At 44.6% G+C, this 20485-nt stretch overlaps 1 protein-coding gene across 2 annotated transcripts in view; it reads right to left on the bottom strand.

Moving 5' to 3' along the window:
- Positions 1–9816: 9816 nt before the first annotated feature.
- Positions 9817–20485, bottom strand: part of KIF25 (kinesin family member 25) — a 42904-nt gene continuing 32235 nt past the window's right edge. For both annotated transcript variants that reach the window (XM_055811047.1, XM_055811048.1), the window contains exons 12-15: positions 16574–16725; positions 13884–14081; positions 11196–11351; positions 9817–9986 (exon numbers count right to left, since the gene is read on the bottom strand). In XM_055811047.1, the coding sequence (XP_055667022.1) occupies positions 9829–9986; positions 11196–11351; positions 13884–14081; positions 16574–16725 (664 nt within the window). In that variant the 3' untranslated portion in view covers positions 9817–9828. The remainder of the gene's footprint in view (positions 9987–11195; positions 11352–13883; positions 14082–16573; positions 16726–20485) is intronic.

Raw genomic sequence — 20485 nt, 5'->3', positions numbered from 1 at the left:
TTAAAGCCCCAGCACCCTGGGTCCCACTTTTGAATAAGGCTTGCAGCTCGTAATAAGAAAAACAAGTAGCCCTTCCTAGCATACCTGGCTGAAGGGAAAAATTGGCCATGGGAGCGCTCAAAGGGCCCGTGCTAGAAGGGCAATAAAGAGATCGCCGTCTAGGAGTGTGTTTTTGAATGTCTGGGTCCCAGCTCACACTTAGGAAACGCCTTGAGGCTGGGGGTGTGGACATGGGGCCTTTCTCTGGAGCCCCTGGCCAGTCCAAGCCCAGCCCCGCTGCCAGCGCTGCGTTCCCCTGGCCACGTCCTGCAGCAGGGCACGAGCGGCAGGGTTTGCTGTGGGAGCAGCTGGCTACAATTTTGCTTGTGTCCACTGCAAATAATAGAGAGGGTACAAACCACTGCTTTCCAGTCTGCTTCAACACAAACCGTTTCGAGATCCAAACCAGAATTACTGCTGTAAAAATATAGGGCTAGCATGCTAAGGGAGCACTCTACAGCTATGGTGCTGACTTTGACCTGTTTTCAGAACAAAGAGGAGGGTGGGAGCTGTTGAGGGCTGCCTTTCCCAAGGACATTGCTAGAGCATTGGCCGAGCTTTTGGTCAGCCCGGCACCTTTAAGGTTAACAAGCTTTAAAGACTCCCCAAAGCTGCTACCCCAGATCGATGCCACCACCACTCTGACCCTGCTTTGTCCACGCCATCCTGCAGGATCAGAGCTGCCTCCCCAGCTCCAGGTATGTGCCCACAAAGCTCCAAGCACAATACTGTTGGTATCCTGAGTGCCTGGGGGAGCTTTCCAAAAAGGCGTCCTGGCTGAAGGCAGTTTGGTGCTGCATTGCGTCCCCCAGGGGCACCTCCCCTTCCTTGGGCTGGCTTGGTCTGTTCTGTAGAGGGACCACCTCGCTGTCCCGTGGTGGTGCACAGCTCACTTCAGGAGAGACGCAGCAGGAGCAGACCTGTGAGCGAGCACGGGTACTCACCTGCAACAAGAGGAGGCGGATGGAGAAATAGGAGTGTGGAGAAGGCGGCTTCTCTGTTGGCCTGAATTTGGCCAGAGGTGACATCTGAACCTATTGCTAAGCTCATACAAGTTCCACAACCGGGCTGGATGCGGTCCCGGTGATGTAAGGAGGCAGTACCTGGGTGCCCACCTTCCCCAGGCGTTGCATTTCCTTGCTGTGTAACTTGACCAGAGAGGGATTTTTATCAGGAGCTGCTGTATCCTCACCAGCAGGAGCCCTCCCAGGACCTGTGCCGTGACCGTGTAGGTGGCTCGCTTCTCTTCCTCTGCCATGTTCCCATGCAACTGCACGTCTTTACATTTGTGTTATTTGTCAGTTCTTCTGCTTTTTGTCTGTATGCCAGGGGAATGAAGCGCATGTCTTTCAGCTGGGATTGCAGAGGTTTTGATGTGTTCTGGATTCATGGGACTGATGTAGAAGGGTTTAATACAAACTTGCTTGTGCTGACAAACTATGGCCCTGTCCCAGAAGTGGCTGTTGGGAGTTCCTTGCAGTTGTGCAGTCGTCTGCGTCAGTGTAAGCCCTCTCTACTTGTTCACAAACAAAAGAGCTGATTCTGGTGAATGTGCAGGTACAGCTTCTTGTGTCCAGGCATCACAGTTTCTTCCTGCCTCTTGCTGTTGCAAATGCTGTGCCAAATTTAGCAGATAAACCAGATTCTGGTAAGGAAATGGAAGTCAGGCTCAGTTCTGACTATGGGTGTCTTTTACCTCCATTCGAACTGTCCATTCCCCGCATCACAGCTGCTGGTCTGGTAGCTGGTGCGGGCAGTTTCAGAGTCTTTATAAACAAAGGAAAGAGGAGAAGTAAAGAGTGCAAGGGGTACATCGCCGAGTGTCTTGACTGATCTAAGGGGCTTGCTACCAAGAGATGTTTCTCTGCTCTCATGGCATTAGGTAACCAGCAGTAGCAGAACTGCTGTAACTTCCAGCTGGCATGTGTCTGTGGTGAATCCACAACAGCTTTCCATAGAGGCATTATAAAGCCTCTATCCTGGATGGAGACTGGGAGGGCAGTGGATGGGGCACATGTCTGTCCATAAGATGGTATCCGTGGGGACTGTCCAGAGGCACGATGCCCTTTATGGCCTCCTGTACTCGCTGGAGAGATAGCCCGGGCAGTGGCTCTCACACTGCCTGGTACCTTCCCGACATCCCGTTTGTAGGCCCTCTGGGTTGAGCCCTGTGCCATTGCCGTGAGGTGTCCCTGTTGAGATACTGCAATATTGAGTTGCCTCTTGTGACCTTTGTCTTGTCTCTGGTGGGAAGTGCTTCTCGCAAGTCGGACACTGTGAAATGACCTGTCAGATCTGGCTGCGTAAGCTGGGTTATGTTATGAAGCACTGAGCATCGGCATGCTAACACTGGCTAGCTGCTCCCCATGGATTCAGCCTGGGTAGCAGACCCAGTGGGAGCAGCATGGGCTCCTCCTCCAGCTCCTTTTGAAGTAGCAGGTGGATGAGTGTGTTCATCTGCCCGTGCTGAGCCACCTTCCTCGGGGAGGGCTTGGGAAATGGGTCGGGAGGAAAGGAGTGTGGACACCAGGATCTCAAATGAAGATGAAACTCATCAGAGCAGGTGTGGGGGAATTGTGTTGGGAATATCAGCGCTGCCTGGCCGAGGCACGTAGGGCTGGAAGTGTTGGAGGCCTGTGGCTAGGGTGTGAAGGACTGCTTGCTAATGCCTCGGCTGCCTTGCAAAATGCTCACATTTCTGTGGTTATGCATTTGGTTGTGCATTTAACCTTAAGCTTGTGTAATTTGAAATGCCACCTCAGAGCATGTAGTGGGCAGAGTCCGTGTGTGTACGGGCTCAGAAAGAGGTGGAGGCTTATGCTGCAAATGTCGAAGGGAGGGAGGAAGTATCATCTTCTGTCTCTTGGATCTTCAAAGCTTCTGGTGTGGCTTCCAAAACTTTTATAGTAGTGGGGTGGGGTTTTTTGGTTGTTTTGTTTTTATTTTTGTTCAGAAGAGGGAAGGAACTGATTAGTAAAGTCCACAGGAAAATGGGAGGGAAAACCATTCCTGGTGCATGCCTTGAAGTGAACTGCTGGGCAGTGACTCATCCCAGCCAGGACAGCAATTTCATGTAACAGAAAATGGGCAAGAGGAGACACGTGCTGGAGGAGATACTTGTGAGTATGAAGCCGTAGGAGCTGAAATAGCAAAAGCGTGATAATTCAGCTTAATTGTGATTCCCCAGGGAAGTGAGCAGAGGTGCAACTTTTAAGCTCGTAGGTCTGTGGATTAGACGTGCAAATCTCATGTTTCTGGAGTTTAAGAACTGTGGATTCCCCCCCCCCCCATTATTTCCATCGAAGCTGATGCTAAACACTTGGTCCTGGTAGCTGGAGCACTGCAATTCTCTTCTTTTGTTTCTGAATGTAGGCCCTGGTGTTTGAACTGGTAGGACTGACATCTGGATGTGTCTGGTCACTTGACCAGCATTTCAGCAGGTTTTTTGAGGCTGACCTCCCAGTCGTTAGAGACACATCGTGTACTGAACAAACACAAGGTGAATTTGGAGCATCCTGTCATGTTATTCAAGTATTGAGTTTTGGACTTCTCTTCCAAACGCTTTTTCTGATCAATCTGAAACACTTAGGTATAGGGAAGAGGGATCATCGCTTTTTTTTTTTTTTTTAATAATCTGAGATCTTTAGTAAAAACACAGGCAGAGGGGAGTGTTGTCATGAAGTAAGGGGGCAGTTAAGATCATCTCTTGAAGATGCTCTCACAGCCTGAGAGCTGAGGGGGATGTGCATAAAGATGCATTACCCGGTGGCTTTGGCACGCTCCGTGCAGCCATTCCTGCCACTGCCAGCATCACTGGGGAGGCCATGGGTTACACCCGAAACAAATGGCACCTTTGCGGCCACCGACCTCAGTCCCTGGCACAAGCTGAAACCTTTGGAGCGCTGTAGTGCCCCATCTGTTTGCTGCATTCGCCCTCCCTCCCCCAGGGGCATGCTCTGAAAGGCTCACTTCTAAAGGTCACCAAAGGCTATTCGACACTGCTTTGGGACAGTTATTGTTTGGACGTGTTGCCAACCTTAGGCAAGAGCACAGGCACCTTTCTATTTTATAAAGGTGAATTCAAATCAATGAAACCAAATGCAGCTGTCCACTCCCAGAGCCTCCTAGCGCATACTTGCATGAATTCAGGAAGGCTCAAATTTTATCTTAAGTTTTTTTTGGTCTCCCTTTATATAAACAAAATAAAAAGGGGCAAATGCATTGCAAGGTAGAACCTGGTTTGATAACAATGGGTGTAAGAAAAGGCAAAAAAACCTGTAGGCACTGTTTCCCCTCACTTCTGCCCTTCAATTAGATCACCCTGTGCCCTCCTTTGTCTGGTATGTGGCTGGCATTTTTTTATCTGGCTAGGGCTATGGTTGCTCAAATCCAAGTTGGTTTTGGGAAAGGCCGTGGTACCTCTAGCATTCCTGCACTCTGGGCCTGTCTGCTCCTCCGTGAGCTGATGCTACCGGTTATTCCTCTGGTTGGAAGGGGCTTGCAAGCCATCAGCTTGCAACTGCTTGTCCACAGCAGGAGCCAAAAGCCTTTTTCCAATAACCGCTTCATTCTGCCTGATCCTCATTCTGCAAAGGTTTGGAAAAGTGCTTCATAAAATGGAATCAGCAATTTAATAACAAATTAAACATTTTTGTGAACTTTCCAATGCTTATTATGGTTTTCCTAGCCTGGCTAAAACCTGGAGCAGCCTCTCTTTGTGGCGTGGCTGCTGCCAAGGCATGAAGCCACATGTGGAAATTAAATCTATAATTTTCAAACATCAGCATAGGTCAAGGTTTTGTTTAAGAGTGGGCCAAAGGCACTGGCTGCTTTAATTACTGCTTTCTTTTTAACCCTGTGATGAGATGCAGCGCTGTTAAGCAATGGTGGGTCACATAGCTTCCTTGGGCTCTGCCGATTAAGAGTATTCCGAGGTGGTGAGGAAGATTAATGGCTTGTCTGCAGGCGTGCGGAGTGCTGTGAACTGCAGTGGGACTGCACAGCGTGCCAGCCACGTGCTCAGCGCAGGGCAGCTCTCCCAGCAGGGTAAGCTGCCCTGCACAAAGGTGATCCCTGCAGGCACTGAAAACATCCTCACCAGGAGCTGGTGGGGAGCAGCTCCTGTGCCATATGCTCTGCTCTGCCCCATTGCACGCCGCCTTCCCCTGTATGGAAAGCACGTGAACTGGGGACAGATTTGCAAGGGCTGGAAGAAGGCGTGTTGGACCACAGCTACAGAGCTCAGCGTTAGAGCTGGGCAGGTAGGGTAGGGATCATGGCTGGAAAAAATAAGTGAGAAACCTCCACAGCAGTTGTTGGTCCTTCAGAATCGGGTCCTTGAGCCGTTAGTTTCCCTGGCTGTGGCAGGCTGAGAGTTGGGGCTCTAAACCCTGGTCTCTCTGGCTAGACTAGGGAGGCAGAGATACTTGCTGAAAATGGATCTATCCTGTTAATCCCTTTCCCTTGGCTGCAAGGGGAACCAACAACTGGAGCTGATAAATTCCATCTGTAATGATAAATCCTCTGGGAAATGTGGGCACCAGGCTGTACTTTTCGGCCAAATTTTTTGACTTGTACTTGAAGATTATGGTCTGATTCTAGGTAAGTCTAGACTTCTGCTAACTTTGCGTAGGTCTGTGTGTATGCTTATCCGTGTGTTTTATTCTAGACAAGCACTTGCTGCTGTTAGGACTTGGGGATTGGTCTGGCAGAGTCCCATTTTCCCTGCTCCATCTCCAGACCTGCTGGACGTCCTACAAGCCAGAGCATTCGCTTGTCCAGGGAGAGGCACAAGGCTCAATCCTTCGTCTTTGAACTGGATCCAAATTTTCTGCTTTCTGGAGAAGCGCTTGGCCCACAGGTTAGAGGAGGTGTGAGTAGGGTGCCAGAAGTGAGTGGCGGTCACAGTGTGGATGCAGCTTCCATTTTTACGTAAGGTTCTTGGGGGTACACTGGCAGGAATACCAGACCCTGGGCCTCCCAGGCAGCTGCTGTGCTGGTCAGGCTTCACGCCATTGACTCTTTGGCCAACTTGACACTGAACCAGGATGCTGAATACCAAGGAATTCGCAAGACCAAATTATCTTGTGTTTGCTGTGGTTTCAGTAATGGGTATGCTTTTTGAGGAGGAGGTGGAGGCTCCTAGCTGCTGTTGCTCACATGGTTTTCTCAGCTCATCCGCAGGGCAAGGAAGAAGGCAGAATACAAGAGGGGCATCTGAAGGCCAGTCCAGTGGGTAGCCAGGGTTTGTGGTGCCCGGCATCGCTGTCTGGAGCCATGTCTATTTCCTACCGCTAGCCAGGGGGCCGTGGAAGGTGCAACACAGCCGAATACTGCCCGAACTGTCACAGGAGAAAGTGGGTCCCAGGGAGGTGTCCTGGTGTCAGCTGGGATAGAGTTTATTTTCTTCTTAGTAGCTGGTGCAGTGTTGTGTTTTGGACTTGGTGTAAGAACGGTGTTGATAGCACACTGGTGTTTTTAGTTGTTGCTGGGTGATTATACTAAGTCAAGGACTTTTTGGTCTCCTGGGCCCTGCCAGCAAGAGAGCTGGAGGGACATGGAAAATTGGGAGGGGACACAGCCAGGACAGGTGACCCAAACTAGCCAAAGCGATATTTCATACGATATGAGGTCATGCTGAGTATATAAACTGGGGGAAGGAGGAGGAAGGGGGGGACATTTGGCATTATGGTGTTTGTCTTCCCGAGTAACGGTTAGGGGTGACGGAGCCCTACTCTCCTGGGGGATGGCCGAGCACCTGCCTGCCCATGGGAGGCGGTGAATGAATTCCTTGCTTTGCTTTGCTTGCGTGCACAGCTTTTGCTTTACCTATTAAATTGTTCTTATCTCCACCCTTGAGTTTTACATTCCTTTCTGATTCTCCTCCCCATCCCTCTGGGTGATGGGGAGTGAGCAAGTGGCTGCGTGGTGCTGGGTTGCCGGCTGGGGTTAAACCACGACAGGAGGAGAGTAAGAGCCCAGCGGTGAAAGGTTGACTGACCTGCTGACTGCGGCCAAGGCAGCTGGCACCGATCATGGGTAGGTGAGAGGCCGCTCCCTGCACTGAGCAGGCTCCCTCCCAAACAGTGACCCAGTGCCCTGGCTGAGCAGGCAGGAGGCAGAGTAGGGTTGAGGGTGCTCTCGCTTCAATGCAACAAGAGACCAGCTGAGCTCTGGATTATGCACTCACGGGCTCTACTGAAAGGATGTTCTCCTGATTTATGTGGTTTTTACTCTCGTTTGCTCTCAGTTGCTCCCAGAGAACAAACCTGTATTAGCAAATAGACCGCATGAGCACTCTTAAATAATCACATTTTTCCTGGTACTTATGACCTCCTGTCTCAATTTTTCAGAACGCTTTCAAATACCACTTACTTTCTTTCTCCCAGTGTTGGTACTTGTGTTTCAGCTTTACAACGTGAAGCTGATGAGGACTGGTTTATCAGGATCGGTTTCAGTCAACAAAGGAAACCTTAAAGTCAGCTCCATGAATATGTCACACCTGCTTTTCTAACGTAGCTGTTATTTCAAAGCATGAAAGATCTGAAAGAAAAAAAATTACAGCAGACAAGTATACGGCCTTGCACATACCGTTTTCCTTGCTCCTCAGAACAGCAGTTACATGTCTGGAGATCCTTGCCTCTCCTTCAGCAGGTCCCAGTGGATCTTCAGGCAGAAGACAATTCAGCTTAATGCTGGAGTAAAGCCATTTCACCCTTGCAACTTTTACCCTTCTTTCCTTCAGTGTGTCACATCTGACACCAAGATTGAGCAATCGCATCTCTATAACCCAGGAAAATCCAAAACTGTAAGTACTTAAAGCAAAATGTTAACTTCGCTGCCCTGCATATCCTATACACGTCACTGTGCTGTCAAAGAGTGAGCGATGCACTGTGCTGACGAGGGAAATGAGAACAGGGAATGTGGCAGATGCACAATTTGGCAGTTAACGTTAATGTAGAAACTTAAACTTTTGGCATTTGAGGGGTTTATTTCTGAGCTTTAGCAATAAGTATTGCTGCTTTTCCCCTAGCACATAGATTGTAAATAAATGCCAAGTTTTAAAAAGCAGCTCCAGAAAAGAAAGTGCAGTTCATGACAAGTTAAGAAATGGCAAATCCTTAAAAATATTTGAGGAACTTAGAGGCTGGTGGAATCAGCTAGCCCTCCCTCGTCACTTAACCTCTCTTAGAGCTGTAATCTGGGCTGCTTTCATAGCCCAGCTGTCAGGAGACTAAGGTGAGCTTGAAGCTGCCTGCTCCTGTGTTTCATTTACCAGGCTAACACTGCTCACCGACACTTTCTCACCTGAGATTGCCTTAGTGACCGTGCAGCTTCCTGAAGTCCTGGGTCCTGATTCTTTTTTAACCCATCTATTACTGCAGGAATCAGGTGAAGTCAAGGCATTTTAATCACAACATTATTTAGGAAAACAAGTATTGTTACAGCTCTCCAGTTGTATGCTAACATTCTGAGCACCAGAGCACGGCATGCAACACAGCAGCTGTTAAGTATTCAAGGGTGGAATTCCAATAATAGTATGCTATATAATCCCTGGATAAATATTTATGCTTGTGAAGGTTAAGTGACTTGGAGTACTATAAACTCCAGCCTTTTGGGCAGGCCACTGCAATTCAAGGCTTCTTTCCATGACCTCCCAATGACCTCTCTCTCCCAGTCTAGAGGCCGAGTGATTGCTGGAGGTAAGAATTCAGAGCGGATCCTGAGGCATCGGCTGAGCAACAACGTGGTGCATAAAACACATCAGATGTTCTTTGAACCCAACTGAACTCATCTCAGAACCGCTTCTTGTCTCCAACATTGCTTAAATTTCCTTGCAACCGCTCCAGGGTAACTTCATTCACAAACCCTGCGTGATGATGTCACAACAACAAGCCTCTTGAAGATGACAAGCATCATATCACAAGCTGGGTTTTTGGTGTTTTATTCAGGTGATGGATGGGAAGTGTGTAGTTATCCTTTTTTACTGTGATGGCACATTAGTTCAGGGCCTTTCAGCATTTATAGGGAAAAAAACCCAAAACCCCAACAACAAAATAGGCAAAGCTGTAGTCTTAGTGAACTCAGTAGAGTTTGGATTCGCTCCAACCATTTAACCTGAGTGTGTTTTCAAAATGCAGTATAATCCCTCATTTGCTTCCTAAGCTACATTCCAGAGGGATAACAGATATAGTCTTACTCCTTTTTCTCCATCTCACTAACGCCATTATTTGCTACCTAAAACCAGAGAACAGAACTCCATTCAGTACAGCTGAGGGGTTGCTTTTCACTCCTACCTGTTGACCATGCGTTAAGAATGACCCCATCCATGCTAGACAGAAGACCAAGCCACGATGACATTTTAATCCAAGCCATGTTTTTTATTTCACTTGCTGCTTTGAAGCCCTGGAATGATATTTAGACTCATGTCTTCTACTGCGAAAACAGAACGCACCCTTGGCTTTTCTGAAGCGAGCCATCCTAAATCAGGGCTCTGTCAACTTATTCTACTTGCCCAAAGGAAACACATTGCCAAAACCATGTCTTGAAGCAGCTTTCCTAAAAAAAGTCTGATTTCTAAGCCATTCCACCATAGTAGCTGTTGTCAATACTTGCTATTTTCTTTGGAGCAGGAACATTATCAGCAGGGTTATGGCTTACTAATGCCATGTTGAGGATTGTTTATTTTATCTGGCAGTTGATGTCTAAAATAATGGCTTTAGGACAACAATATACATTTCAGTCTGAGGAACTCATTAATAATACTTTCATCCACAGGAGTCTTAGGTTTTATTTTGCTTTACTCGGCACTGGGAAATTTTTTTTCTTCACTTGTCCTCTCTGAACTTGCCGAGCACGAGTTCCAAATCCCAGAGACTGCATTGATTCTGTTAAGTACTTTTGGTCAGGAGAGATGCACAGCATCACCAACAGTTTCGCATCACCTCCTAAAAGCAGGAAAATGACAAAACGTATTTACCTCATTATTTTCAGTAAGTTATACGCTGCTAATGTACTGATCTACACCACAGTGAGCGTAGGCTACCACTGTTTTTATGAAGCAGAAGACTGCCCATGAAGAAGGCTGTTGAAAACAGACGGCTCCTTCAAGGGAAGTCTGTCTAACGATATATTTGCCGCAGCAGAATAGAAGTTTCACAATTTGTAATGTAGATTTTCCCCCCTTATAGCTTCACCAGTTAGTCAGCATGTATGTTATGGGTCAGGGCACCTCATTAAACTTTGTCAAATGTTTGTAAATTTGGGGTAATGGCAAAATGGCTTATTTGTGTGACAATAAAGCAATCATTCTCTGTGAACCTCTATGTCTGTTTTAAACAAGGAAATTCCTCCTTTCAACACAGTGTTACCCAAGTCATACACCAGGCATAGTTAAAATCAGGCTCAATGCTAATACAACATAGCTCCTAAACTCCTTTCTTTGGCTTTCCCTTTTAAAAGTGGGGACTTCAGCACTAGGTGAAATTGCAAGTTGAAGCAAAAATTAAGAGTCTTTCAGACACTCTGAAGAACTGTTCCCTCAATCACTGCCAATGCCTTGAACTGGAGACTAAAAGCACAAGGGCTGATGCTTTATAGCTGCAGAAAAATGGACTAATACACCATATGGATGGACACAAATCTGACGTTACTGCAGGAATTACACTTGCTTTAAAACTGTTTCTGCATAGATGAGGAGCTAGAGAAGGTGACCCAAACACAAGCTGTAGTGCAGTACCACATGTCTGTTCTGTCTCCCTCCTTTGTCTTACTGCTACAGGGCACAATGTTGAGGAATGTGCAAGTATGTGACTACCCTGTAGTAATAAAAGAATGAAGCTTAACTTGTAAACTGTACCTGACATGAAACACCAATGAAATGCACTTATTACCCTTTAAACGATCCTATTAGAGATGCTGTGATTTTTACAAGTGTATTCCTAAAGTGAACCTTGGAAACAGCAAGGTTTAGCCGAATTCAGGAGGAGTTCAGAACTCTTGCTGTGCACTCACACTGCTCCAAAGCCAGTCTTTGAATAGAGGCCCACATACAAGCAAAGAGTACAAGATCATTCTCTAATTTTACACAACAAAGGAGGGGAAAGATTGGGAAAAGTAGTCTCTACTGTTGAACGAAAGTCAGAATAATCCCTCACCTACAGAGTCCTGAAGCAGGTGTGTAAGTTTGCTGTTCCGATACGGTACATGAGATCGCTGTTCTGCTATTGCTCCAAGAACATCTGCTAGGGCAGACAAGCTGCGGTTAATAAAAGACGTCTCTCTCAGCGCTGCACCTGTCACTCCAGACATACCTAGTACAGTGTAGAAAAAGGCAATGGTAAGACTAAGCAAAGCTACTTCAACTGTAATGGATGAAAAATTCTGTTGCTGCATTAACATTTTTAAAACACAAATTCTGAACCAGGACTTCCAGTCCACCCATGCCAAAAGCAAGATGCAGTGGTTTTTCACTCGACTGCCAATACATTGTTCAGCACTTCTACTCTTTTGAAGGAAGTTTAAAGGAGGTTCAGTGTCTGCAGATGGTCTGAAGCATCTCATGTTAAAGTTGATCTCTTCATCTGTACAATGCATCTTGGCTCCATATGTGTTAAGAACAGGGAACTGAGAAATTAGGAACCATAAGAACAGACAAGACAAGGCTGCTTTTGAAAACGCCAGTCCACAGTGTCCCCAGAGAGAAACCTGTTGTGTTCCACCATTTTTAATAATAAACTGCCCCATCTGTATCCCTTACGAAAAACAGGAGTGACACTGATGGCATAAGCTGCAGAAACACAACTGTACAGCAGCCGTAAGGGTGAGGGGCTTATGTTCACCAAAGTCTGTAAGATCCTGTTTTGTAGTATCATTTGCAGTAAGGAAAGCGATAAAGGAAAATGATGCCCTTCTACCATCCACCCAGCACGGTGGTATGCAGCTATGCTGCCCCTGAGCAGCACTGGACAGGTTTGGTCTACACACCGCGCTGGACCAACTTAAAGAGGTGCTGCAAATGCAACTCTTTGATCAGTCTGCAGTTAGAAGTAATTAATTCCTCCTGTCCTTACCTCTGCCATTTTGGGAAGAGAAATTTGCTACTGGCATTTAGCATCACATTATTCAAATTCAACCTTTCTTCAGGATAAGTGGATGAGGAACAGAGGCATCTGCAATCACTTCTTACTACCCAGAGCACATGATCCATGCTAGGCAGAGCTAATGGTAGCGGGATGAGCAGACAGGGCTAATAGTTTCCTCAGCTGCTTACTGTCCCACCTCTAGAGAAGTGCAGAGAGAGGCTAGGGATCTTGTTTTCCCTTTAGGCCACCATTTTTCAAACTGGGAGAACAAGAGAGGTGTTGAAGAGGCAAATGTGAAAAAGGTGCAGTAATAACAAAACCCCCAGAAGTCTGGACAGTAAGGGCTGGAGGAATGTGACTGTGGGAGAGGATGGAGTTGGAGTAGTAGAGTCTCTTGGCAGAGGCACAGAGCAAAGTGGTTTGGAAGACCCTGCCACAGGGTGGACAAATAATCTGAGACAGGACATATCTCAAACTAGCTTTACTGGGGTCACTGTGTATACAGCCACCCCCAAGCTTCTGTTACAGCAAGTAAAGGTGGACTCCTGAGACAGTGGATTATCACCCTAAAGCAAAAAATTGCAGATAGGTGAGGTGGTACATGCTTAAATTGCTGATTATCTACATTTGGTTAGATAAACTTCCACGAAGCATTTAGCTGAGTTTTCAAACTGAAACCTAGTTTGCTACAAACAGACCACTTAGCTTGTATATGCTGTAAATGACCCAGGATGGCTGTAGAGCGGGGCCTCGCAGTGTGTGAGAAGCCTGCTGTACTGCTGCTCACTTAGATTTGTCCACATTTTAAACCAGTTATGAGTTAATGGCTGCCCTCACTTTTATGACAGTAAGTCCACCAGCATAGCTGATGGCAGAGGTTAGCTGCTGCATGTGCTGGGCCACATCGAACACTGATGTCAGTAAGCACAGCTCTTCTGGCTTTGCTGGAGGATCTGGCCCACTGAGCCCCAAACCAAGTAAGTGCTTGTCCTGGTTGAACTGAGAGAAAACACACACACACACCGTTGCTCAATTACATGTTTACCAAACAGCTTCCAGTACTCAGAGCAAATGAAAAAAAATAATGTATTATATTAGGTTTCTCTGTAGAACAAAGGTTTAACAGTGAGCAACAGCAAGAATTCTTTTGGCAGTAAAGTAAAAGACTCTTTCATAATACTGGTTCAGTTTTCAAAACATTATTTCTGGAATGGTACATTTGGCTGCATGGCTTTTCTTGGTAAGAAAGCTTGTCCTTTAGGAAATAATCAAGTTTTTGAAATTATTGTGTGCCTAGAGGAGGCAGGAGGAAGAAAATTCTTTGAAGAAACAATGAAAACAGTATTATCTTTTCAACACTAACTTCCACTATAAGGCAGAAAAACCCACATGTGGTGATATCAGCTATTAAAGATATTTGTAATATTTAAATAATTTACGCACTTTAAACATCTCTGTACAAAGACATGCTAATTTTCAGAGTAGAAAAACAGGCCTAATAAAACCAGTCTGAACAAATAATGTACCTATGATATGGGTGACCGCCCTAGGCTTACTTCAAGCTTACGCAAACAGACTTTCAGTTAAACTGTACCAGTGTAAAACTGGAACAATCAGCCCCCGAAATTTGCCAGGATCTGTGGAGTTAAAGCACCCACTGTATGAACGCGGGGGTAGCATGTATCCCTTCAGAAATGGTAAAGACAACTATTGTCACCTAGATCTGGGAGGATCCATGCCCAAACAGATGCATTCACTTACCAACACACTCGCTACCAGCCAGGTCCACCAGCTGCAGTCTAGTTTTGACTTGCTTCATTTTCTCAGTTGCTTCAAGTTGTGCTGGTGAAGAGGGTCTGGAAGAAGAGGTGGATTTATTGTCTCTCGTTTTTTGTGGAAAGGTGCAGGAAACCTCTTTATTTAATCTCTGACTGGTTTGTTCTTCTTCCCATGAAGTACCTGGTTAAGAGAAAAAACAAACAAGGAGAGCTTCTCACTGACAGTGGAAATAGAGATGGAGGAAAAATGGGGCATTAATAAGCGAAGCAGAATACCTGCTGCTTCAGGCTATTCTAACAGAAGCAATATACAAGTCAGAAGCAATGGCACAGGCAGGCTGAATGGCGTCTTCTATCTTATTTAAGGTTTTGCTCATCAAACCGATCGTACCAGTTGGTAACAAGACATGGTGTAGGTTATTTTGCATCTAAATCTAATATCCCCATTGTTCTCATTTGTATGTGCAAAACAAGAAATGGGAGTCCAGTAAGGACTTTAAAGAGGCATTTTTTTGTGTTTTAGATTGACAGCAACCAAAGTGAGATTTTAGATGTTTGGGAGCAGTAAGCTCTGAAGTCTGTCTCTATGTATTTAAAACATCACTTGCTGGTGCTCTGGCAAGAAAAAAAAATCCTCATCCTGCTTCTTCTGTTTTGTCCTTCGCTGCTGTTCCCTCTAGACTTCTTTCAGCCCTCATATCCCACTGCTGCATCTCCACATGATGAGTTCTTAGCCTCAACAGCGTTACTCCCACTTGTTCAGGTTGGTCACCTACTGCTCCTGGTAGTTCTGTAGCTGCGCTAGACTGCTTCATATCCTTCCTCTTCCTCAGCAGCACACTCTCTGCCACAAGGAAGAGGAAGACAGATTCTTTGGGAATATGCTTTCACATTAGTTTAGCAGGAGTATATGCAGAAGAGCTTTCCCAAAGAAGTTGTGCTTTTTTTCTTCAGTGTTTGGTTTTCATCTTCCTCTCTCTCTTTCTCTAAGATGCAGAAGAATAAAAGGCACGTACTCTGCTGCCGGTAATAGTGACAATAGACTTTTGTTGGGATTTAAGAGTAGTAGTACTAAGTTCCCTGCTGCAAAACTTGAGTAAAGAGCAGACTGAACTGCATTGCAGAGCTCTGCACTTCTCCAGCAAGGCTATCGCTAAAACCAGAGCTAGCTGCTCACAGTGCAGATGGAGCAGCTGTGCTGGTTTACACAGAATAGATGGCTTCAGGCCACACAGTGCAAAAATACGTGTTCTCACTCCTCTCCGGTTTGAGACAGGGAAATTAAGAAACTGCTCCCCTCAAACAACAGATAATACTGAAACAAAATGCTAAAAAACCTTAATCAAACGTGAAGAAGTGCTGGCTTGTCAACCCTGTTTTAGGTGCAGAACTCATGACAGACTTTACAACTTTTTATTTAGTGACTTAGATCTCTGGTGTTGAGATATTTGACAATTGCACCTAGCTTTTAAATCAGGATTTTCCCCTTTTAAACAAGATAGAGAATGCTGACACATTGCTATAGAGAGGTCCCATCTGCAGTGCTGCTCTGCCCCCCTACATTGCACATCTTGTCCATGCACTATAAGCTGAAAGCCTCAATCTGCATTCAATGTAAACGAGCCATTTCTGTGGAGCTGTGCTGCCAGACAACGTGTCATAGTAGGGTGACTGCAATTAGAAGTGGCAAAGGGAAGCGTGGGCTAGACAACAGGGCTGGTGCGCTAACGGTGCAAACACTGTGTTTTGAAAAGTAACATCTGTCTGATTGACAAGAATCTGGAACTGCTAGAGCTAACATCTGGAATGCTGGAGCTGTAACTTGTGAAATAGCTGTGTCTTTTGGCAAGCCCACAGGTAAGCGAGGGCACTGTTTGTTCTGTTTTGCTAATACTGTCTGTTTAATTTCTGATAGAGATCTAAGGGAAAAAATCTTAAATATTTTCCACTTTCTAAAACCATATTGTTGTTACAGAGTATGAAGGAGATGGACCTAGCACTGGAAGCAGAGAGCCTAATTACAACACGAGCAAAAGAAAACAAAATTAACCCCTAAAAGCCAAAGTTATTCCTAAAGCAATACATCGTTAAGTCTTGGTGTGGTACTGAAAAATAGAAATGCAGGTTTTGCTGTAGTAAATAAGACAACTATGTTGTCTGTTCCTACAGTGGCCTATTATTAACAGTTCAAGAGATGAAGAATTTAATGGATGTTTTTGCAAGGCAGCAGGTAAAAAACCCAATTCTTTCTCACCCGAAAGCATATGATGATCCCTGAAATGCACGGTTAGCTATATCACAGACTTAGCATGAATAATTTCATGTCATACAAAGCGATTTAACTACTGTATTTGAGTATCTAATTGATATCTATCTTATCTTACACCTTATCTTATGACTTACAACATTTATTTTATTAGTTGTTTCATGCTGTAGAACTTCAAGAACTCTGTAAGGCAAGACATGTAAAGAAAAGTGAAAAGTTTTTATGAAAGTGAACTTCCAGTAGCATTCAAACATCAAATGGTCTGTTATTTAAGAAGGTATGTAGAAGTTAAGAACGGAAAAGAACTGAGGAAATATATTAAACACTGGAAAAAACAATATGAAAATCTTAATCCACAGACTCTGGATTAACTGGCTCTGGATGTATTTTAGTAACACCCTACTTACCAAAGTTTTCTCCAGAATCAACTGTAGTTATGGTCAATGTAACTACCAGATGAGAACGAGAGGAATGAGCATGCACCAGTGTTGGGTGCCTGACTCTTAGCTGCAGGCTTTTGCTGACTAAATGCAAAACTTCAGATGCATTTTCAACAGTCCTAGGAGGTAAAGAAACAAGCAGAAAATTTAACTGACTCACAGTAAAAATCACGAGAAAGCTCACAACTTAGACGTGAATCTGAGCATTTCCACTTTCTTGCTCTTCTAACTCCTTATACTAATCTCAGTTTTGAGCTGCACAGACAACTGTATGTAGACTTTTTCGGGTGGGATACAGTCTAAGATGAAAATTCAAGACAAAAGCTGTAATGCAGTACTGAAACTGCTGAAGAAGATGCCTGCCAGCCTTGCAGGTACTGTAGCTCAGCTCTAGAAGTGACCAAAATTTCTACACCTCCAAACTTTAGAAGAAAAGACACAGATTTAGACATTCCTGGAACCTCCGGTCTTACAGATGTGGAATTGACTAAGTCTATATTAAGGTAGCTCCTGGAAAGTACAGAATATAGGGCAAAACCCCCAAATTGCTCTGAGCCTTTGGAAATCTTATTTCACATTTGAACTTAAATTCAGAATCCTTGGAAAAAAGTTCAATTCCACTGTTCAGTGAGCGGGGACTCCATCACAGTGTCAGAATAGACAGGCATAAGTTTCTATAGATCATTTTATCTTATACTATAAGTTTTCTTTTCCAGTTAAAGGAAATTCTGCAAATATGATCAATCAAAGGGCAAAAACCTAACATAAAAATTGAAATAAACTGACTAGGTAAAGAAAAAAACCACTATGATTTCCCCCAGGTTTGCAATGTTTGAAACAAGTGAGGTAAGATTGCCTACCCTTTCATTTCACTGCACTGCCTTCTTTAGCAATCACTCAAGTTACATCAGCTAAATACTAGTTTGTAGACGGGGGTAAAAATCATTACGATGGCATATCACTGCCTGGTTACTGAATGCCCTGTAACACCAGAACCATTAATAACTCTCCTGACAGGCTACAGCCTGGGTTCTGCATTGCTGCAGTCAGCACAAGCAAGCATGCAATGCAAGGCAATCCTTCGTGGCTTAGATTTGGCCAGTTTCAGTGGAAGTCACACTGGGCACAAACGTACTTTATGCTAAGAGCAGCCACACTTGAAGAGTTTAGAGGCAAAAGAGCTATACCCAACTAAAACTAATGCCTTTGAAAATCGAGTGAGGGCATCTGAAGAACAGAAAAAACACTTAGCCTTACCATGCTTATAGATGCTTAAGAAAAGCAGCCACCTCAAAGTTCCCTGTGTAACCAGGGCTGCAGGAGCTAAATGATCACTATAGCCTTTACCTATCAACCCTGAGCCACACATGCTGACCTCCCCTGTAATATCTGTACCTCTGCATCCACTGGTAATGTCTCCCCGGTTGTTTGACCTGGCGCCAGCAGAGAAGCAGTGGCTCTAGTTCCTACTGTCAGAGAAGGCAGAGCCTCACACTGGGGTGATCTGACTCTTGCCTGAAGTCCAAGGAGGCAGATCCTGCCTTCCTGAGTTTTGAATTGTGTCTTCCAGTAGCTGGTCAGGCACGACTGGACGGCCTGAGAAGTAAGCAGCCTTCACTAGGATGCAGCAACAAGCAATTGGCTTCTGCAAGCTGCTCCTGTGCGCTGGCAAGGGCTCAGTGCTACAAGCTGCTGTCCTCTAACCGGATTTGCGGAAGCAGACAGGCCTCAGGGTATGCTGTCAGTGCTCATCACCATCTGGGAAACTGCAGTTGACTTTGGAGGTAAACAGCATCCCCGGTGCAGCGCTGCATGCTTGGCACAGTAGCATCTCAGCAGGATGGACAGTAATAATTTTTTAGTATAATCTCTATGAATTTATCATCCTCTATGTACCGCATGTTCCAGGACCAGATTCTACAAAGAGAAGCCCGGTTGTGGTTAGGTTAAAAATTTGATGCTGAATGTTCTCCAAAGTCAACCAAGTCATAAAAGAAGAAAGAAACTGAGGGTTTTGTGATTCAGTAAGATGTACATGTTAGCAGGAAAAAGACTACTGTATTTTAATGGATATATAGAGAAGCCAATGAGACCCAGCAGACCAATATATTCTAAATGAAATATTATCACAAATGAGGATGTGTTTTTATTGAAAGCACCAGCTGTTTACTTTAGATTTCAGGCAGCTGGGTGGCTTCATTCAATGATTCCCTTACTTTGTTTGGGTTTGCTTTTTCTTATTAACCTTTCTGTGTAATTATTAATATAACCTGTTTATGAATTGGACTTTTTTTGCTGCTTGCACTGTAACTGACATACAAATCCATATTCTTATTTATATTTGCATTAGAATTGAATATTTATCAATTGATTGAGATAAGTGGGTTTTAAGAGGTGTTTAGCTCAAAGAGCCGGGTTCTTTTACCATAAATTAAAATTTACAGAAAAAAAAACCAGAGCGGCCATTTGATTAACTAGAAGAATAAACCAAACCTTCTAGTTTGGTTCTAGTTTGGTTCAAACAGGTTCTAGTTCTTGTCTCTGTGGCACAAGTCCAGCTACATCTCACCTCTCCCTTCCCCAAAGCCTAGGAAAGGACATGGGTCACACACTAACTATGCAAAGCTCCCTTGGGAAGGGGAGTAGGCATTTTTCAGGAATGAAACCAGGCCAGAATCTTCTTTACTGAAATACCATAATTAAAAATTACTTGGAGCAGATAAAGTTCAACTCCCATCATAGCCATGCTATATGTGCCCATCATCATTTTTTAAGTCATATGGTTCCTTTCTTCTCAAGTCAAAGGAAAAAGATCAGCTGTTTCAAGACTCAGCACACACAGGTTAGGTTCTACTCCCAACCTCCTCTGAGCAGAGCTTTTAACCACACAGCAAAAGTTGGAGTAGTCACAGTTGGGGAAATCCAAGGACAGAGACTGAGAGAAACCCACCAGTTGGCATAATACAAACAGAGAGGGCAAAAGGATTCATAACTTCAAGCTCCAGTAATTTTTAATTAATTCCACACAATTATGGAGCATACAGAGTGCAGTCAAGGATGCAGAATTTCTCTGGAAATCGTATTTAACCTCAAGACTGAAAAGCAGGCATACCCCAGATACAAATGTTAATCCTTCCTAGAATACTGCAATGATTATTATTTCATTGAAAGAAAGGAGAGTTATACAGCTGCCATGGTAAAGAAAGTCACTTTACAATTTCTCTGGAGTCCTGCTTTTTTATGAGCAGTTCAATGGCTAGAAAATACAACTCAATAAGTGCATGTAACAAGGTAGAACAAAAGTCTGTTTGCACAACCCTGCAGTACATTCTTGTATTTTTATCAAGGCTTTCTGGCAATAGCATAAACCCACATAAATAAACAACAACCAGCCTGCTTATGTGACTAAGTCCCACAAGAAAAAAGTACTGCTTTCAAATTATCTCCACTGAGGGAGCATTTTATTTTAATTGGGGGGGGAATGCTTTTCATATCCGACTTTGAATTCCTCCTGGAAAAGCAGAGATTAGACCATGACAAACATTATTATACAGAAGTGGAGAAAAACATCGTTTCCCCCAGACAAATACAAATCTTTAATATTGTGCTAAACATTTCAACAGGGCAAGATGTTTCTTTTCACAAACATTATTTGTCCAAGAAGCAGAACACTTTTTCTAAGTGTCTAGACTTCCCCATAGTGCAGAAGCAGAACTGTTCCCTTCTGGAATCTGTTCATGTGTTGGGCGCTCAGAGGGAGATGTCCAGTAGCTTAATTCCACTGGGTAGCACCACCCTCTCTGGTGCCCCTAGTACTGCTTGTCATAATTTCTTTTGCTAATGTTGATTTAAGACTGGCATAAACAACACAGCCATTAC

The sequence above is a fragment of the Falco peregrinus genome, chromosome 7 (genome assembly GCF_023634155.1).
Source record: "Falco peregrinus isolate bFalPer1 chromosome 7, bFalPer1.pri, whole genome shotgun sequence".
Taxonomy (NCBI): Eukaryota; Metazoa; Chordata; class Aves; order Falconiformes; family Falconidae; genus Falco; species Falco peregrinus.
Note: the sequence above shows the minus strand (reverse complement) of the source record. Positions and strands in the feature narration are given on the sequence as shown.